Source organism: Diplotaxodon limnothrissa, linkage group LG19 (assembly GCF_057381915.1).
Source record: "Diplotaxodon limnothrissa isolate DT_005_m linkage group LG19, D_limnothrissa_male_GT1.1, whole genome shotgun sequence".
NCBI classification, from domain to species: Eukaryota; Metazoa; Chordata; class Actinopteri; order Cichliformes; family Cichlidae; genus Diplotaxodon; species Diplotaxodon limnothrissa.
In genome coordinates, this window is record NC_140614.1 from 12,805,721 (window position 1) to 12,825,264 (window position 19,544).

The 19,544-nt window shown below is 44.5% G+C and overlaps 1 protein-coding gene across 1 annotated transcript in view; it reads left to right on the top strand.

Annotated features, from left to right (window-relative positions):
* The first annotated feature begins 306 nt into the window (after window positions 1–306).
* The window catches only part of prkd3 (protein kinase D3), a 35,698-nt gene continuing 16,460 nt past the window's right edge, over window positions 307–19,544 (top strand). The window contains exons 1-3 of the mRNA XM_085342505.1: window positions 307–578; window positions 1,248–1,879; window positions 18,674–18,812. Of these exons, the coding sequence (XP_085198631.1) occupies window positions 1,604–1,879; window positions 18,674–18,812 (415 nt within the window). The 5' untranslated portion in view covers window positions 307–578; window positions 1,248–1,603. The remainder of the gene's footprint in view (window positions 579–1,247; window positions 1,880–18,673; window positions 18,813–19,544) is intronic.

Here is a 19,544-nt window from a genome sequence, read left to right on the forward strand (position 1 = left end):
AGTGTCCCCTTGCGACTCTTGCTTCCTACTTGGGAGAGCCATTTATTACAATTCGATCCGGGTCATGTGGAGTAAAGTTTTTTTTCTTTTTTTTTCTTTTGGCATGACCAAGTTGAAATAACGGAAAAGAAAAGGCACATGCGCACTGGTTCGAGCTCGAGCGGAGGCGCCATTGCTTCACATGGTGTGTAGTTCAAGTTTTCCTCCCCACTCATGGAAAGTCAGTTATGCGGACATAATAAAAAGACTCCAAGCCCCAGCGACGGTCGCTGCTCTTTTTCTCGTCGAACAGGGGGAGTAGTCACAGCTGGAAGGATAATAAGATGCGCATGAATTTACAATCTGGAATAAAAGATAAGAGAAAATTAATGCACGGAGCGGCTCGTCTCAGCGAGACTCGCTGCAAAACTAAAGTTAGTATGTGTGAGCTGTGGGCTGTGCCGGAGTGCTTTCTGTGTGACTTGTAACAAAGTGCAGAAGAATAAAGTTCCGACTGTGCTTCCCTCACTTGATGGAGTCGAAAAGTTTCTTCAGCCCTCTCACAATGGATCGAAAAGCGCCCTGCGCCGAGAGCGAAGGTAAAGTATCCTGTAAGAAACGTTTAACTCGACGTTTGGCTTTAACCCGACTGTACCGGGAGAGAGAGTGTTCAGCGGCCAGGCTCAGAAAGCGCAGATTCGGGGCTTGTATAACTTGTTTTGCTGGCATTCTCGGCTCGGGTTGTGTTCTGCCAGCGAGCCAATCGAAAGTGGGAGGGGAGCAGATGTTCAGAAGCCTCGGTTCCAGATGTTTGTGGGGTTTGAATCCGTACAAACACACAAGTGATGCCCTTTATCGACGTTTGCGCGTCTTGTGGCCTGCTGTTTTGGCGTTTTACGCGCTCGCGTACAGTCGCCTACTTACAACTTTCTCACAGTTAGCACAAGTCGAGAAATGTAGCGAGAAAATTTAAAATAATTGAAATTATAGACAAGCCCCAAACTTTGGGGGCGTGCTTTGCTCCGAACCTTGCAGATAATAATAAATGACTTTATATTTGATTTGAAAAAGCTCTGAATAAAGATTTGTGACAAACGTAAAATGAAACGTCCTCTTAGTGAATCCAGCTCAGCGTCTTTACACTGTAAGAACAGCAGCTGATTCATTCATACACCCTGAATGCTTTTCACAACTGTTTTCAGATATGAGAATGCTTCTCGTTAAAAAGTAGTGTGTGTGTGTGTGTGTGTGCGTGTGTGTGGTGACAGGCTTCCTGTGGTCAGAGTGGATTACTGACTTCACTAAGGAGAAGGAACAAAACTCCAGGATATGAAGTGTGTTGCTGTGATTTCACTGCAGAGGCCTGCGTATTGTTCAGACACTTCTCCTCCATCACCTGTCAGTCTGGTGACAGAGCTCGGGCGGTGTGAGCTCCAGCGGGTGGATAGGCTGTTAGTTTGAAAAGGACAGTATCATTTTGACAATAAACTGACTGTTACTGATGAAGACCAAAGATTCCCCCTACCAGGAGTTCATCCACAGAAACCCAGCTGTGCTTTTTTCTGCCAGCCCTCACTGATTCCTCCACTGTTCAGACGTTTACGTTGCAACTGGAAGAAACCCAATGTCTGCCTCCTCTCCCCCATCCTTACCTCGAGCCTTCCTCCACTCTGTCCATCTGCACCACCCGTCCTTGCCATCCACCCCGTCTGGACCCATCTACACACGGCTGTCCAACGGCAGTCACAACGCCCCCAGCCCCACCAGCTCCCGCAGCTCTTTCCATGGGGTGTCCTTCCTGCTGCAGATCGGACTGACCAGAGAGACGGTGAACCTGGAGGCCAGTGACCTGTCGCTGTCTGCCGTGAAGGACCTGGTGTGCTCCATAGTGGATCAGAAGGTAGGGACGTCTTCATTCATTCTTTATTATACTTAACAGTCTATTTTCTGTCATAAAGGACGTGCTTCACCTTCATTGTTTTCTTTAATCTCTTCTGAAATGAAGTGTATTTCACAAAAACAAGCTCGCTATCTGCAGGGAGCTTGTTTTTCACAGTGCAGCCGTGATATCAGAGGCTCAAGAGGACCAACGTGACGAAGCACCAGCATGTGTTTTGCCATCTCCTACCATATTCATCTGTTTTGGTTTTGTTTTCCAAAGCAGACATCTGCGCCATGTGGCTCCCAATGAGTCAAACGCCGCAGAAGCATGCACACAACAGCATCGACGCTCCTCCAGTTACGGTCTACTAGCGCCTGTTATTTATGCTGCTGTGTAAGGTCACTGGACACGATGCAAGTGCAAGTACAAACTCATATGCACGCGCATATATGAAGTGGTTTTGTGCCCGCTGTGCATCTCGAAGCATTTTTTTTCACATGGTATTGGTGAAGGAGTTCAGCCTCAGCAGAAGAACCGGCTTTAAGCACAAGTATAGGTTGCATCTTTCAACAAACGAGTGCTGTGGCGCGTTTACCTCGCCTTACTTTCTATGTTCTTGTTGTTTTGTGGTGAAACTGGTCAGAAATTTATAGTCATACTGCATGTGCGTGTGTGGGCTCTTTTTATAATGTGTGAAGTAAGAATGAGGGTTAAACATTTTAATTTCCTTCATCTGAAACAACCTCATATTATAAGCACAGCAAAGCCGCAGTACCCCAGATGTTATGGCCGTCATGTGAAGTGGTTTTCTTGTCCATAATCATATAATAATTACAAAAAGGACAAAAATAGTATTTGGTATAAATTGGAAAGTTAAACACTGTATTTGCACAGTGAAAAAAATCGTAGTTCATATTTATCTGCTAAATGTGTGGCGTTTCTAACCATTTATAGGTGCTCTTATAGGTGCTGTACTTAACAGTTGTGAGGGATTAATAGTATGCAAAGCCTATTGGAATAATGAAATGGCTTCTGTGTGCATGCACATGTTTAACCTCTTGCAAATAATGATGATTACTCCATTTGTGTGTGTAATTATCATTGAGGGCATAAAAAGAGAGGGTGATTAAAAAAAGCACTTTCATCAGCCACTAGAATCTGAACATTTATGTAGGTCAGAGCCGCGCTGGTCTTTGAAGTCATGATAATTACAATTAAAAAGGAAAAAAAAAGGAATTAGGAGCAAATTTGTGTGGAACAAATGGGAGACTGTGCGGGAGCTGTGTGCGCCGAGCCCGCGTCCTTTGCTTCGTGTTGTCCAAGTTGACATTCCAGAGGAGCAGGGTAATGTTGTTGTTCTTTACGAGGTCTGCTGATTCTCACTAGCTAGCTGGTTATGAACAGTTCTGGTTCACAGAGCAGAAAATCTCATCGCTGCACAAATTTGCATGGATCTCGTAACATATTGGTGCAGAATGTGCAACAGGAAAAGGTGAGGAAACACGATGCTTTAGAAACACACCTTAAAGAAAATCAGTGCAGCGCCTGCATTTTGAGTTGAGATCCAACCGAGATAAGGTCCGGCTTTATCTCTGTATCACATGCGTTCATTCAAAGATGGCGGGCAGTCTGATAAGATGTGCCAGGTGATTATAAAATTTATGGCCAGCAGTCATGCGAGCCTATAAACATCTGACCACGCTGTATATCTTTTCATCATAATATACTGTACATCATCACCACAGAACACATCCAGTCTGTTCATCCACATTAGTGTGCAGTGCTTCTATTAAACACTGCCAGAAGCAGTGCACTGCTTCAACTATTTCATGAAATCCAGCCATATGGCTTTGATATCAGTGGAAAATATGACTGTAGGCCTTGTGTGCTTTCAGTCCATCCCTGCCTTCTTTTCTAGAATATGCATGACAGCGGTGAGCGATACAGAGTCCGCTCATCCCGGCCAACTTTCCCAGCTGAGGATCTCTGACCTTAGCCGGTCTAGCCGTTGACAGCAGTCCCAGGATGTCTCCAGTCAGCACAACTTCAGGTGTCTGTCAGCGCGGCCGAGGCAGGAAAAAGCGTTCGACTTTATGTTGTAATATCTGCGCGGAGATGGAGTTTGGATGGAAGCGTATTCCCCCTCTGTGGTGCCGTTTCCTCCGCTGAGAGCTGGCCTGCTTCACCAAGTGACTCACCGCTCAGCCATGCAACAAACAGGGATGCTTATCCCAACTCAGATCTGTGCAGTTCAGTGTCAGCCTTTCTGCTGTGTCAGCTGTTGTGAGCTTTCAGTGTAGAATCTGGTTGCTTACAAACCACAGCGGATATAACATTGACGTCTTGTTAGTCGATACATTTGTATTCAAACGGCTGCACAGTCTGTCCACCTTTGTGCTGATCATCCAGGTCTGGCCGCTGTGCCAGCAGGGCGGGATGGCAACTTGGATCCACTTTTCTTTCTCAGCGGTGTCCTTGAGCTCTTTTGTTTAGATAGCATAAAGAAGTCGATGCCCTACTGTCTGCTGTCTGAGCCAGGGTTTTTTCCCTTTAGACAGCCAGCTCCTATCTCCCACTGACCGGCTTGATTAGTAAACCAGGACTTAATGAGTCCCACTAACAGAATATCTTTTGAATTATTGCTGTTATTACAGGTTGTTGTGAAGGTTTTATGTGATCTGCCTCTTTAGACACACTTATTGTCTCTAATCGGTACGTTATGTGCTTTAATATTTAAGATAGAAAAATGCTTGCAGCGCATCGCTCTGCACAAACACTCTTCTGCTGCAGTTGCTCTAGGAGGGTATCGTGAAATCTGCAGTCACATTCCTTTGGTATCTCCTTAAAGCTTGTGATCATAGCTTAAGGATGAAAAACTTGTTTTCTGATCAGCAGAGTGCTTTACTTTGCTATAGTTTTCCTTTTGAGCTCACTTTTATCTGGAATATACTGTATTTCTAGTCCAGCTGTGGCTCTGAATCATGCCTCAAAGGTTAATATTTAGTAAACTATCCTTATAGTATTGAATGAGTCTCTCTGTTTCACATGGGGTCGTGCAACCTTTTATAATAGCTGCGCATTGTATAGTTTTTCTTCGGCTCATTCTTCTTCCTGCTAAACACCCGACCAACCACATGACTTGGCTGCTTCTACAGAATAGATTTTCTTTCTGTTCTCTGTGTTGATGTGAAGTTGGTTTTGATAGTAGCGGTTTGACTCGTAATTACCAACTTATAGTGGTTAGGTCAACCTTATTCTTGCGCACCCTGACGCTGATAAGTTCAGTCTTTTAGAGCAGCTTTTGTGGTCACTGCTCTTGCGATCTGCTGAATGCTTAAAAGTGTAACTTTTTTATTGTCACCACTTGGCACAAGAGCATCAACCCTAAGCCAGGCTCCTTGAAGACTGTGAGAAAGGAGGAGGGGAGCCAGCCGTAGGGTGGAGGAGACCAACCCCTGTCAGGGTACGAAGAAGCCCAGATCTAACCCCGCGATGGCTCCCTGATCACAGCCTTGTTTCACCAGCCGGGTCCCGACTCCTCTGGTTTTGGGGGTTTGATGAATGGCGTGAGATAAACATCCAAAGCGTCCAGTTGTTGAATGCTTCCTGTTTGGTGTCGCCCAAGTCCTCTCTAGCAGCCAGCAAAGGGAGCAGCGTCGGGACAAAAGTTCACGACTCCCAGTTAGCCAGCTGGTCAGCCTGGTGAGCCAGTCAGCTACAGAGCATTCTTCTTTGCCCAGGCATTTTTGGAGGATGATGTGATGTTCCTGGGTATGGGTGGGATTCGAGTGTTATGAAACTCAGACGCGTGAGGCTAAATTCTTGCTGTGGTCGGAGTGAATATTTGACAAGTTGTAAGGAGCGCTGTAATGCCGATTTCACGGTTAACACAGATTAGTTTTCATTCCTGTTCAACTGTATTTAGTGCAACAATAGAATTTTCTGATGAATGTCGGCAGCAGCACGTTTGATATGTTTGAATTTACAGGGGAACTTGGCATCAGTTAAAAGTTTCTCTATCAAAGGCGACGATAAAGTTTAGCAGGAGGAAGGAAATTAGATTTTATTTGGCACTGGAGATGGAAAGAGAGCATGTTAGCTTTATGAATACTTTAATTTAGCCCTTAGGATGTTGATGCTTTTTCACTACAGCTGAAAATGCAATGAAAGGCCTCAGCCGCAGGTTCCCCCATTGGTTTTGTCAGCACTGTAACTCCCAGTCTCTGGTTCAGAGCTCTGCAGCTGCCTCTGTAATTAGCCAGACAAAGACCTTTTTGAGTCAGAAATGGGCCGTGTTGGACAACACACAGGAAAAAAGCAAAGTATTATAAAAACAGAAGGGTTTGGATCGCTCTAAACCTTTGAGTAATATCACTTACATGATGCAAGGTAACAGCTGGCGAAGAAAACAAGATCAGCTCAGAATTCTCCTCCAAGATTAATTAGACTGAGTTGCAACAGTGCAGAAGATTTGTGTTGGTCTGCATTCGTATGTGTACGGGACAGCGAGGCCTGGGAATGGAGCCATTTTAATACCCGCGGGCTCCGCGAGATATAGAATCTGTCCTGTGCTGAGCGCACAGGAGGCCCTGTAGGAAGCATGGGCACATTATAAAAATGCTGTGCAGTGAAAGATTTGAATAATGACTAAAACTGCTGTCAGCAAACTGAGCTGGAGCTTTACAAACAATAAACCGAGCTATTGAACGTAACATGACGCACTCATGACAGTGACAAAACACTGAACAGGTTCCTGCCTTGCACTTCCTGTCAGCACTGCACAGATCTACAAACAGCTGTCTATGTAGCTCCCCCTGTTAATACTGAACTTTTTCTTTGACTGCCATTAATAATTAAGAATTTTTTAATAAATCATGCTTTGATAATTGTTTTTTTGGTGGTTTTTGTTTTAAAAACACCTTTTCCAAAGGAGCTGTTTTTTTTCTTGACCAAAAAATATATATTTGTGCCTCACGGTGAAAGTGAAACAGATGATTACGTGTAAATTAGTGTGTCACCTTTGCAGTTCAAACCTTTCAGCACTGTTTAGCACTGTTATTTAGAACTTTTTTGAACATGCCATGCTTTTAGAGCCCAGCCGATGAAGCATTTTTGATTTGTTGATTTCAAAATCCGATATTCCGATATACCAACTGGTAGTTTTCTTCTTTCAGACAGATGGAACATAAACATGTTTTTCACTTAACTCGTTTACACTCGGATCAGCTGGTTTGGACAAACATTTCAAACACGTGTGTTGCTAACAGAGAAGTTATGGCGTGCCTCTGAGTGACTCGAGTCACACTGATCGATCACCAAATAGATGATGTTGGCTGATAACACTGAAACAGAATCACCATAGAGCGCTACCAGTGTTTGTGCATATGACTTTTACTGAAGCTATCCAGCTAACACATCAATGAAAAAGACTATAAGGCACATGTGAAAACATTTTAAAGTAAGCTAGGCGTTTTTTTTATTTAAAAACCCACAACGTTGGTTATTTCTATATTCACATTCACATAACTGCTTGAAAAAGATGCTGAAAATGAGTAAAGAGCTGCATGTGGCTGACCCCTGTGACCCCGGCCTAGCTGCATTACATGCCCAGTGAAGTTTACTGCAGGTCTGGTGACAACAGCAGGAATTCTGTTGTTTAGGTCAGCGGTCCCCAACCCCGGGCCACGGCCCGGTACCACTCCGTGAGTCGTTTGGTACCGGGCCGCGAGAGTTGCGGTACGGGTGTGAAATTTATGGTTTTCAGCATTTTTATCAGTTTTATCGTTAACTCGGTTTCCCTGGGTCTTTTCCCGTGTTATGAATAAATCTTTTTTTTTGGTACTGGTTTTACTTTGTTGAATTTTTCTGCGACACCTTAAACGCCGGTCCGTGAAAATATCTCGGACATAAACCGGTCCGTTGGGGACTGCTGGTTTAGACAGAAGCTACAAAACGATCGTATTAATCTGCAGTTTTTACTTCCTTGTTTGTTACATATTTAAAAACTTTCAAATGAAAAGAAAAAAAACACTTTCTTTCTGTATCTTTCTGTCTTTGATACATTTAGGATTACAGCTACAGTAATAAAGTACAAATGTGAGACCTGTTTATTTTATTTGCTTGTATCACTAACTCATAAATACCCCTTCTGGAAGAAAAGCATTGACAGAAAGGCAGAGGAGACATAAACAGGTTATAAGGGGAAGGAAATAAGAGGTGAAAACAGCATCAAAGAAGTGCACAGATGGAAAATGGAGGCTGCAGTTCACATCGACCAGCGCTAACCGAAACACATGGGAAATAAATCACCACCGTCTCCCTCGCTGCTTTTCTTCGACGCTATAAGGCCACATGTAAATGTTCCTATGAAGCTAGCTGACATGTTTCGCCCCAGAGGACGTCTCGACATCACACGTGTGATCTGCATAGGGCCAGACGTTTCCTGGAAAGCACATTGAGCTTCTTCTCAAGGAAAAACGAGTCTCTCCAGTGTAAAGCAAACTTTTGGCTTTTAGCCTTTTCCCCAACATTTTGGTGTTCGTTTGAAGGCACGCTATCGTATTCCAAAGCCATAGAGCCAGCTAAATGGATATCAGGATGGGATTGCCGAAGAACAAAAGTCCTCCATGTACAAATTAAAAGCCAACATGCACGAGGAATCTATCAATTTCCCCAGTCTTGGAGTAATTTGTGGAAAAGGGAGAGAGAGAAGAAAAAGGAAAAAAAATATCTCTGAAGTTAAGTGAGCTAAGTAATTTCTACCATCTGCAGTGCACATTTCTACCGCCTTGCTCTCCTTTAAATGTAAAGTGGCAAGGCAGAGCACGGGGCTTGGCCGCAAAAGTCAGTGAATGACAGAGTGGAGAAGCGTGGTCCTCTCTGGGGAGAGGGGGCAGGGGAGGCTGGGACAGCCCTTGGCAGTCCCTGCTTGGGGTGCAGAGGGGGTTGTGGGCACTGCGTGGCTGATGTTCTGTGCCAAAACCATCAGTAGAAGCCACTTCTGCCACCAATCACGGCTTCGCCTTGGGCTGTCTGTGCTTCTTGGTTGCTCAAATGTCCTTCATCGTATTTTAGCCAGTGGTGGGAGATAACGTGGCATCGCTCCAATCCCCGCTAATACGGACTCAAAGAGCTCCATCGCAATTATATTAACGTGGCACGCAGGAGCACCGCAGAGCTATTTAATGCTCGTACATGCTGGTGACTTTGTCTTTGCAAAGCCAACCACATGAAGTGATTTAGGAGCACTTCCCGAGAGATTCCTCGAGTTTCCATTCATAAATTTGTTACCGTGGCATAACGGATGTCTTACTTCACCTATTCATGTATTCATTAACAGGCCTTCCTCTGTTGACCAGCTTCTAACTTGACTGCACTTGCTGACAATGTCAGCATACTTAGAGGACTTCAAGCATGACAAATGCTGAAGAGAAACAGTTAAAGCCGGTGTAGTGACGAGGACTCTGCGCTACACCACATTTGTCCGCTCGACGCAGTTAACCACTAATGTCACTTCTCTGACTCGAGGAGCTCGTAAACTGAAAATGCAGAAAGTTGCTTGTTTGTGACCTTAGCAGTTAACATCAGAACCGTGTGCACGTCACTGACTGACACGCAGTGGCCGTACAGTCGTATCACTTTGGCGTTATTATCGATCCCTGCAGCACAAGCACGTCACAGAGTGTCTTGTTCGCTGCTGTTTTCTCAGCGCTCTTTGCCTTTCCTGTCTCAGTGCAGAGAGTGATCTGTCAGACTGATAGGAAGGTGGCAGAGGAAGTGAAATTACATGTTGATACAACAAGAATACAACAACAAGCTCTCCGACTTACAATTGGGAAACGTCTCAAGAAATGCACATCTATGAAAAAGCAGCACCCCAGGCAAAAGGGAAAGAAAAGTTTGGTTTGTTTGAACATTTCTGAATGCAAGGGGAGCAGTCAGCCACTTAATTTGGGCTCCTTTTGTCACTCTGTCTCGTTCTTCAGCCGTGCTTGCTGGTTAGTTCCCCTCAGAGCCGCTCCCTGTTTCCATATTCTCTCTGCTCCTGCTCTCCAATCTGCTGTGGTCGGCAGAGCAGCACAGCCCGTTCACTTTGTGTGCCTGCGTTCAAATGGCTTTTCTCTACCCTGCACTTGCTATTATTCTTGTCTGCGTGTTTAAACATTTAGAGAAATTGCCTCTCGGTGGCTGTTTTGAAGGAGGTGACAGCTAGAGTGTTGGAATTCGGCCGGACTGCTTATTTAGCTTTAGTTTTCCCTTTTCAGAGGTACATTTACGCGAAACTGTGTGAAACAAAGGCATGTCTGTAAAAGCAATTCTTCACTGTTACTCGGGAATAAAGTAAAGCTTATGCAGCTAGTCCTGAGCTACTTTCTGCTGCAGAGCCCACAGCAATTATTAATGCTTTTGTTGAGCAACAGCAGCCTGTTTCTACATCCTGCCATTATTGCACACCTTCTGACCTTTTGCTCTAGCAGAACAAGAGAAAGTGCAGTTGCCATCAATCTCACAAAAATCCCCCCCAGGTTCACCTGTTTATTTGCCCCCTGTGGAGGTGAATCTGGCGGCCCTCTCTCGCTTCTCCAGGTCACAGAGAGGAGATGGAGTATGTGCTGCAGTATATCTTTGGGGTGGAGGTGCTGGCTGAGGATCGCAACGGAGCAATAACTCATCAGTGGCGTGCGGGGGCCTGGCCAAGCATGTCTTAGATCACACTGCTGTCTTCCTGCGAGGCCTTAGATCCTGTGACTCAGCCTTCCTCTCCTATGCCTGGCCTCTGGGCGCTGTTGCATATAAAACCCGCACACAGAGATGCTTGCTGGCGCACACCCACACGTGTTGGAGATGCGTCACTGAAGAGGGATGAGGCAGGTTCTGTCATGCATGTATAAAAAAAACTTGGTGTTGTTCGGTTGGAAGCCGCCTCTCGTCGAGGATACAGTGGCTAGTAACCAAGCAGTGACCTCACCACCATTATCTCGACTTCATTGCAGCGCTTTTGTTCTTAAGGCCAAATAACGATAGAAGGGCATTGTTCCTCCACATCCAGAAGAGCCTGCTGAAATTACTGTAGGATTTTCTTTGGAGTGCTTCACAGCTACGTTTGATAAAAGCAGGAGGACGTTCTGCTTTTGTGGTTGATGTAAATCGGGTAAGGGGTATAGCTTTCCCAGAGTCTCTTGGTGATTGAAAGAGGTCTAGAATGACAGGTGTAGAGTTTTCCACTGTGCTGTGGTCTGGAACAGGCAGCTGACCTAAACTCAGTGGTTAGACTTGCAATTCCTCCTAGTCCGGACCAGAAATGTAGATGCACACATGTTCACATAGATACACAGATATACGCACACAGCCTTCCACCTACAAAAACAAGAAAAGCAGCAGTGAATTAATTGCATCTGTACGTTTGGCACCAATTCAGACCCGTGCATTCAGAGCGTGTCAGCTACGGCTAAACCAGGCGCAGATTTATGTGAAAGTACACAGGGTGAAAAGCTGTTTAGTGTCCAGAGACGCTGGTCAAACTGCGGCCGCACAAAGAAGCAGAGTGAGTCTGTCTTCTGTGCAAAGTGGGGGCTGCGAGGGCTTTGAAGGAGCTGTGTTTCTGTGTCATGCATGCTGAAATTTGTCAGATATATTTAAACAAAATCAGGCATGTTTCTATTAATATGAAAAACTTGCTGCTGTGTTCCATGATGACACAGCCTCATGCAGTAAAAGCTATGAATGAACCATGAGTCGTATGCGACCACATGGAAGAAAACACGTTAGTCAGCCTCTAGAGTGAGAAAGTCACAGCTTCTCTTGCTGCTAATTCACCACGTGAGTTTCCTTTCCGTTGCATGCGGCTGCTTCTGTCGATTACCCCCAGTGAAGTCTTCCTTTTGCAGTAGAAAAGGAGCGGACGTCGCCAACACATCGTGAACATGTTATGGAGAGTGGTGGGATCCATTTGCTTAATCTGAAAAAAATGTGCAAAGATTCCTTCTTGAGTGTAAACCATTTGAGGGGAGTGCTTCTTCAGTCAGCTGCACGTACCTTTCAAATCCCTTCCAACCCACTTTTATTTCTGCCTCCAGCTGCAGCGTGTTGTTCTTGGCCTGTGCATGCAAACGGAGGAGCAAACAGTTTTGCTATAGAAATCAGGCATGCACTCGGACGGTTTCGTGCACTCGGACGGTTTCATGCACTCGGACGGTTTCGTGCACCGGCTGCAGAGCAGAAGCGAAGCACTTTCTGTGCATTCGCCTGATTCATCGTGGACCGTTTATTCGAGCTCAGTCGAGTCATGCTGGTTCTGTATAGATGACAGAGTCTCTGAAACATGTAGAAATAATCCTATATGAAAATGTTTTGCCTTATTAAATCGGTCGACTTTATACTCGGTCGTCTCCAGCTTTATTTTGAAGTTGCCTGAAAATCAGTGACGTTACAGCTTTAAGAGATGAAGCTCAGCCTGGACAGATCCAGGCTAGATTTTTCCACCTGATTCCGGTATTGAAAGTATCAGGATGGGATGTCGATCTGTTCCTTTAATACCGTGATATCAAAAGCGTCACGCCTCCTTTCGTGCAGCCATGTGGTTTTCATTCCACTGCACTTGCTCCTTGTGTGTGACATCACTCAGAGGTGCAATGCAACATGTGTCGTTCAGCATGTGAATTTCATTCATGTGTTTGTTTGTTTATGTATTGGTGGTTATGGGAACGCTCGAATTGACTCACAAGATCTTTTCTTACTTCCTGCATTTAGTGGGATAGACTTTCTCTGCTGCATAAACCTGGTAAGAAGCACGTTACTTAATTAGCTTGATACTGTGAGGACATCTTCACCATCAAAGTGAATCCATTCAGCTAAAGTGAATGGAAACTGTTACTGGAGGAGCCAAAACACATAATGTTACAGAAGACAGTGGAAAGCCAGAGTGTTTCCAACATGCCCTCTTCTGACGCATCCGTCCAAGTGACAAATTCATTATTTGGCTGCCGTCGTTGCCCACATCTAGTGCTCTTGTAATTTGCAGTGCATGAGTGACTTGCGCCATGCTGTGTGGAAAAAAATTGCCTGGTATTACATTAATAATGTGCAATGAAAACAAATACAATTCCACTGTTGACTTTAATAAATGAACAAAGTTTCCACATCGCGTTTGATGTGACTCGAAGAAAGTAATTACACAGCTTTCCTCCAAGATTCGTGTGAGCACATAATTGGATTTTCCAATGCAGCCGTTGGACTAGTTGAAGTATTGAAGTGTATTTTCCTCTGTTGTGGGAGTTAAAAAGCACGTCAAAGTCAAACAATGGTTTCCCCATTGTTTTGACATGAAAACACTGTTGTCCTATTTGTGAAATCCTCACTACAGTCTGTCGGTTTCACAACAGACTGCGGAGCTCGTCGGCACAGCGCGCGCTGCCTTTTAAATGTGCAACGCATCAGAATGAATCAAGTCAGGATTGTAGCTGTTAACCCAGTTTGAACAGATGCCGTCTTTTCTTATTGGCCTCTCATTATGATGCTCGCTCAGATACAGAGCAACAGAAAACATCGTCTTGTGTCTTCTGGTTCGGTGTCTCTGGGCCACAGCGATCTGTGCCTTAGCACTGTTAAATAATTACAAGGTTATCAGTCAATAGATTTATTTATCTGCTGAATAAAAGCACCTTGTATCATGCCGATCTTGTGACAGTGTTTATCTTGCCACCTCGAGCAAAATAAACAAGAGTCTTTTACCTCCTGACTCTGGTTAAATGTTTCACAAGGATCCCGATGAAACGTTTTAGGTTGTGTTGGAGGTTAGATAATCTTTTACCCTTTGCTTCTGTAATGTTTTTACATATCTGTGGTTCAGTATAAGAAAATCCATTAGTTTACACATTTACACCGGAGAACGCTGCCCTGGCCTTTAAGTACATATCTGCTCAAGGACATTGCAGAGGAAACATCTACAGTTTCCAAGCTGGATGTAAAGTTTTCCGTGCGCTCTAGCATTTTGTTTCTCTTAAGGTGACCATTTGATTGAAATGCTAAATAATAGTAACCGACTTCAGTCTCATATCTCATGTAGGGAGGTGAAGTTTGACTTTTAGAAAAGCAGAAAGAATCTGGACACCTGGAAGACCTGGGCTCTGTTTGCTTTTTCTAAACTATCCTGCTTCTGGCCATATCTGATTTAGTTATTTGCAGTGTTATAAGGAAAAATGGCACAATCGTTTGAGTCAGAGTATCCAGAAATATTCACATGACCATGGGATGCCAGATGTAACAGGACCTTTTTTTAAATTTTGGCATTTTATAATCCTTTTGCCAGGAAGAGTATTTAGAAAGCTTCTCGTGTCGGTGCCCTGAAACGCTGGAATGAGAATGAATGAAATTGGCTATAATAATTATAATGTCAGCTATTCCGTATTTTACAGTTCTACAGTTTTCCTGAGTATCCGTACATTTTGCAGCGTCGATGAGACAAATATGCGGTTTCACGTCAGCGTTGTCAAACTTTAGCCATACTTTTCTTACTTTCCATAAACCACAGCATCAAAGGATTAATCAAGAAAATGACAACTAGATGAAAATAACCGTGGTTTGCAGTTCTGCATTCTTGTGCAGTGCTGCGTGTTGCACACGAGCAGCATTGTTTCCATCGTCCAACTTTTATCTCCGGCGCTGCGATGATGAGCTGGACGTTTAACTGTCGCTGTCCTCCACGTCTGTCTGGCCCGCTGCCACACCAATAAAGGTGTTAGGCAGCCCGAGGTCAAGCTGCATGCTTTTCCTTACTGCGAACACGCGGCCATCTGTCAGAGCCTGCGCGATGCTCTTAGCGCCGCTTCACCCTCACATGCAGCGAAACACAAATGTTTAACCACATAATCAGGTGCACGCCATCCTGTTTCACAACAAACTCATTGTCCTCTGTGACTGAGGCCCTCGTGCAGGAATTGTACAGCAGCCGCACAGAATACATGAGCTACGACTTGTGATTCATTTCACTCATTTATCATTTTGTGTCTGATAGGAATAAGCATCAATATTCCTCAAAGCTACACCTTTTTTCTTTTTCCAGTCAGATCATTTTTTCTTGGCCGTCTTGAGATAATTTGTTTTTGGCTTCTAATAAAATGGGACCATATTTCAAATCTGTCCCGCTCTTTCCTTCATCTCCTGCCTCTTACCCTCTTTCCTTACAGCAGGATTTAGCATATCAATGGCGGATTAGTTCGTTTAACAAAAGCTTACTACTGCAAAGCCCCTTTCCACTTGTCTTTCCAGCCTGACTTGTGGACCTCACACAGCTTCTCCTCGCCGGGGTCTTTGGTGTACGTGTGTGGTCGCGGCTGCTCGGCTGAATGGACTCTCGTTCGAAGATGACAAAAGACGTGCTTAGTCACTACGGGCTTCGGAAATGTATGCAGCAGCATGTGTGGGTGATGGTGTGTAAGGACGTATATGTGCACAGGCACACGCTGGAGGTGAATGGTTTATTTTTACATGCGGGAAGGAGAGAATGTATAAATGCAGTGCTTTATACGTCCATCCACCCGCAGGTCGGCCTTCGGCTTTCCCTCTACGCCTGCGATCAGAACAACAAACTGTTAAAACGTTGTCCTAAACCTGCCAGTCTATTGTTCTTGTACCATAGGCTTCCTCTTACTTTAGTAGGGCATGGAAAAAAGTAATGTCCTCTGCCCTTGGAGCTGCTATGTTCTTGCCTGCAGATGCAGATGCTCTGGAATGGGACTCATTCTGTACAGTGGAAAGTGCTGCACGAGGAGCCAAGAGGAGGTGACTCAAGCTGGCTAGATATGGGCATCAACCTCAGCTTTTGTGTGTGCGTGTGTTTGTGTGTCCAAGTGCAGGCGTGTCAGGCGGGTGGAGGAAAACCCTACCGTGACACTGCAGCCGGCTCAGGAAGGATGCCCCCCTCCTCCCGCCTTTGGTGCTGATGGTTTGAGCCATACAGCATTAATCACCTGAAAGCGTGACAGGATTAGGATGTAGATATGTCAGCCGAGGCATCGAGCTGGAAAGGTTTCGTTCTACAGTCGCGTGCCTTGTTTTTACACTCTGAGCAAAATCAGCTTCTCATGCAGTTTGAATATAACTGAAATAGTCTTCATATATGGATTATGTTGCCACGTAGTTGTTGTTGTGAGGTCAGTGCACAGGTTTACGTCATGACTGAGCAGGAGTAGGGATACAAATAGAAATACATTTGTCATTCATGGAGTCATGGGGAAAATTAGCCCAGCGTGCAATAAGGAGGGAGGCGTCTGTCCTGACAGGTAGTCAGCCAACGAGAGTGTTAACGTGTGAGCAGCAAGCATTTTGTGCAAAAGTGGAACATCTGGAGAACAGGAAGAGAACATCCAGGCTGTCGCTGCACATGCTACAACTTCTTTTGTTCTGATGATTCCCAGTTTGATCAGACAGGTTCCAGATGGTGCTGCATGCTGGATCAAAATCTAATGGTGCTTTTCTACGCTGATAAGCCCACCTCCAACACCACGGGATGAAATGCAGCCAGAAACCATGACAGCGCCTCCACCGTGCTTTACAGAAACTGACTGTTGTAGCTCTCTCCTGACCTCCCCTTCTACTGAGTCGTTTCCGATGAAAGTCTCATCTCTCAGGTCCCGTGTCTGGTCTTTACTGGGCTTTATTTTTATTTATTCATAAGCACATGACCTTCAGATACTGCTGAGCTGCTGTAGGTAGGTTTTTAAGCCTGCCTGCTGTTTCATCTTTTGTCCTCCACTTGTTGTTTCCTTTCATGTTTTTAAGGACACATTTCACACCATCCTGAGATACTCCAGGTTTTCAGCAAATAGCTCCAAAAACTATTTGTTTGACTTAAGTTGTGTTATCTTTATCATTTTCCATAGATTCAGATGAAGACATGAGAACAAATGATGCGTACTAAGTCCATTTCTTGATTTAGGCGCTCTTTTTATGCTCGAATGATTGTGTGGTGCTTTAACAAGGAAACCATAACGTTCCTGTGAAAATGGACTGAAAATGGGAGAAAAAGCAGCCAATGTCATAATAAAATGAAAGGGAATCAGGGGTGGCTCAAGACTTTTGCACACTACCATATTTGAAAATTTTTGTTATTAGAAGACATTTAATTTTTTCTTGGAATGAGCCTGTTGAAAGTGCATGAATGCTTTTGTAAGCACCCCACTGTTGGGCCTTTCAGTGGAAAAAACCATTGCCGTATAATTTCCCCTGGGGGACACTGTTCCCCTCCACAGCGGGAGTTCCGAGTGCATGTTGGGGGCAGGGGTCCAGCTCCTTTATTACAATGCATCTGTATTCCACTGCTGACTGAAGCACCATCGGTTATCGGTTGCTTTGCAGAATTTACATTTTTACCTTTAGGCATTTCATCCTTCTGGCTTAGTTGACACAAGTCATGTGATACACTCGTGATTTCCCCAGGCCATCAATCTGTCTCGCTTTCTCTCTCTCTCTGTGTTTCTTGGCAGTTATAAGCCACCAGGTGTCTTATGTGTCCTGTGCCTAGACACTGTACCAACCCCTGGTACTCCCAGGACACAGTGGCATTGTTCTGTGTGGCCCATTGAATGTGACCCTGGTTCAGGGGGAAACAGCTGGTGGATTCTTCAGTACCAACCTACTTGGCATCAAGGCTGGGCTCTTGCCTTGGCGTTAAACTACAGCGTCACAGTTCCCAATCCGTGTAGGGACAGCTTTGAAAATTCATTGAGGGTCGCTGGACTTTTTCCGCCGTGTCAGGTGTGCAGATGTGTTGTTATGCTGCGCAGGTTCCTGGTATTCAAAGCGCATTTCTCCTTTGAGCTTTGAAAAGTCTGAGCAAAGAGGAGAGATCCTTGCCAAGTAGATGTTCAGTAAGTTTCACTTTGATTTGACCTTTGATGGCGTTTCCTCCTTTTAAACACGACAGACGTGCTGCGGAGCCACAGCACGACAACACTGGGCAAACTCTGCCGTTTCGCCGCATGGACAGTGGATATTTTCATTATAGGCCTATCCCTGTGACAAGAACATGGCTTTCTAAGAGGTTATGGGCTGCCCTCACCACAGGAAGTGACTCAGTATTGACTGGCGCTGCACTTCCTGTATGCTGATTCTTCTGAACTCCTCTCAGGATGTTTACCTTCTCCTTCTCCCCGTCTACCTCTCCCACCCTCTACCCCGCCCCTTTCCCTGGTCATGTGACTTTATGTCGCACACTCAGCTGCAGTTCACGACCAGCTTGTCAAGGTTTGTTTTGGTCAACACGCTGTGAGCGGTGATAGCTGCTGTTGGGCGTTTTAGACACGCTTGAATAATGGTGATTCATCTTATAGTAGAAAGCTGCTCAAATCCAGCGGAAACACTTCAACAGCTAAAGCAGACACATCATCGATTCGTCTTAATAGATGACTCAGAAAACTCAAAGTGCACAATGCAGAACACACGGGTTTAAATGCAAGCCACTCGTTTTGAATTAGTCTGTACTGAATTATTCCAAGTATATAGTGTCGATTACTCTGAGGGAGGAAAGGGGCTCTCTTCCTGAGCCACTGGGTTCACAATACTGCACACAAGCGGTGATGTAAGCTGCTGGAACTGACATAATGTGAGTGTGTGCGTGCTTGAAAAAGAATCAAGACAGCTGGCTGATCCATACCTTTTTAAATGCTCTGTATTAGATTTGAGCCACTGCAGAGCATAACCATAAATGTCCACGTACTGGGCATCGCGTCTCGGGACATTTAACTTTACCGGTATTCGTTATGCCTACAATTAAACTTGCTTATTTCTTTTTGTTGTATCTCCCTTTCTCTCCAGTTCCCGGAGTGCGGCTTCTTTGGCATGTACGACAAGATCCTGCTATTCCGCCACGACTTAAACGATGAGAACATCCTGCAGAGGCTGACTGCAGCTGAAGACATCCATGAAGGAGACCTCATTGAGGTGGTGCTTTCTGGTATGCAAAGCAGTCTGATGTCATTTCGCACCTCACCGTAAATGTGTTTGTACAGTGTATGCACATTTTCCATCCTCTAATTTAAGAGGTCAAAATAGCATTAAGTGAAATGTTAGTTGGCATATTTGTAAAGGAAAAAAAGACATTCTAGAGCTGCGCTGTTGAAGAGTAGAAAATAAAACTTCCCAGTTCAGATTAGTTATCCAGATAGTTTAGCTTACGGCCACATTCAGGTGAGAGCTACATGTGGACTGATTTTAATTAAATGCAGCTGCAGACAAAGAGTGTTACAGTTTGAGCCACTGATGATGACTTTATGCAAACACAGTTTTTTCATGCAAAAGCACAGATATTCGATGATTGGACTTCTGCTCTCAAACATAATTATTTTACTGCACTTCTTCTGTTCGTTGTCTATGCAGAATTAATGTATAATTATTGAGCTTGTGCCTGATTTGCATATTTAGTGATCGTATTTAGCCTTAATACGATGATGCTATCTGTTACTTACATTTTTTTTTACCTTAAATACTGCTTTTAAGAAAAAATGTGTGTAATTTTACAGCTCATAACTCTAAATACAGAGGCTCATTATCCAAGGCAGATATCTCACATCCATCCAAGCTCCGCAGCGTTATTTCTGTTTATATTCTCGGGATTTTGAAGGGTTTGTAGAGCTTTTATTCAGAGACGGATTCACTGAACATTCTGTTCCTAAAAACATGGTGGAAA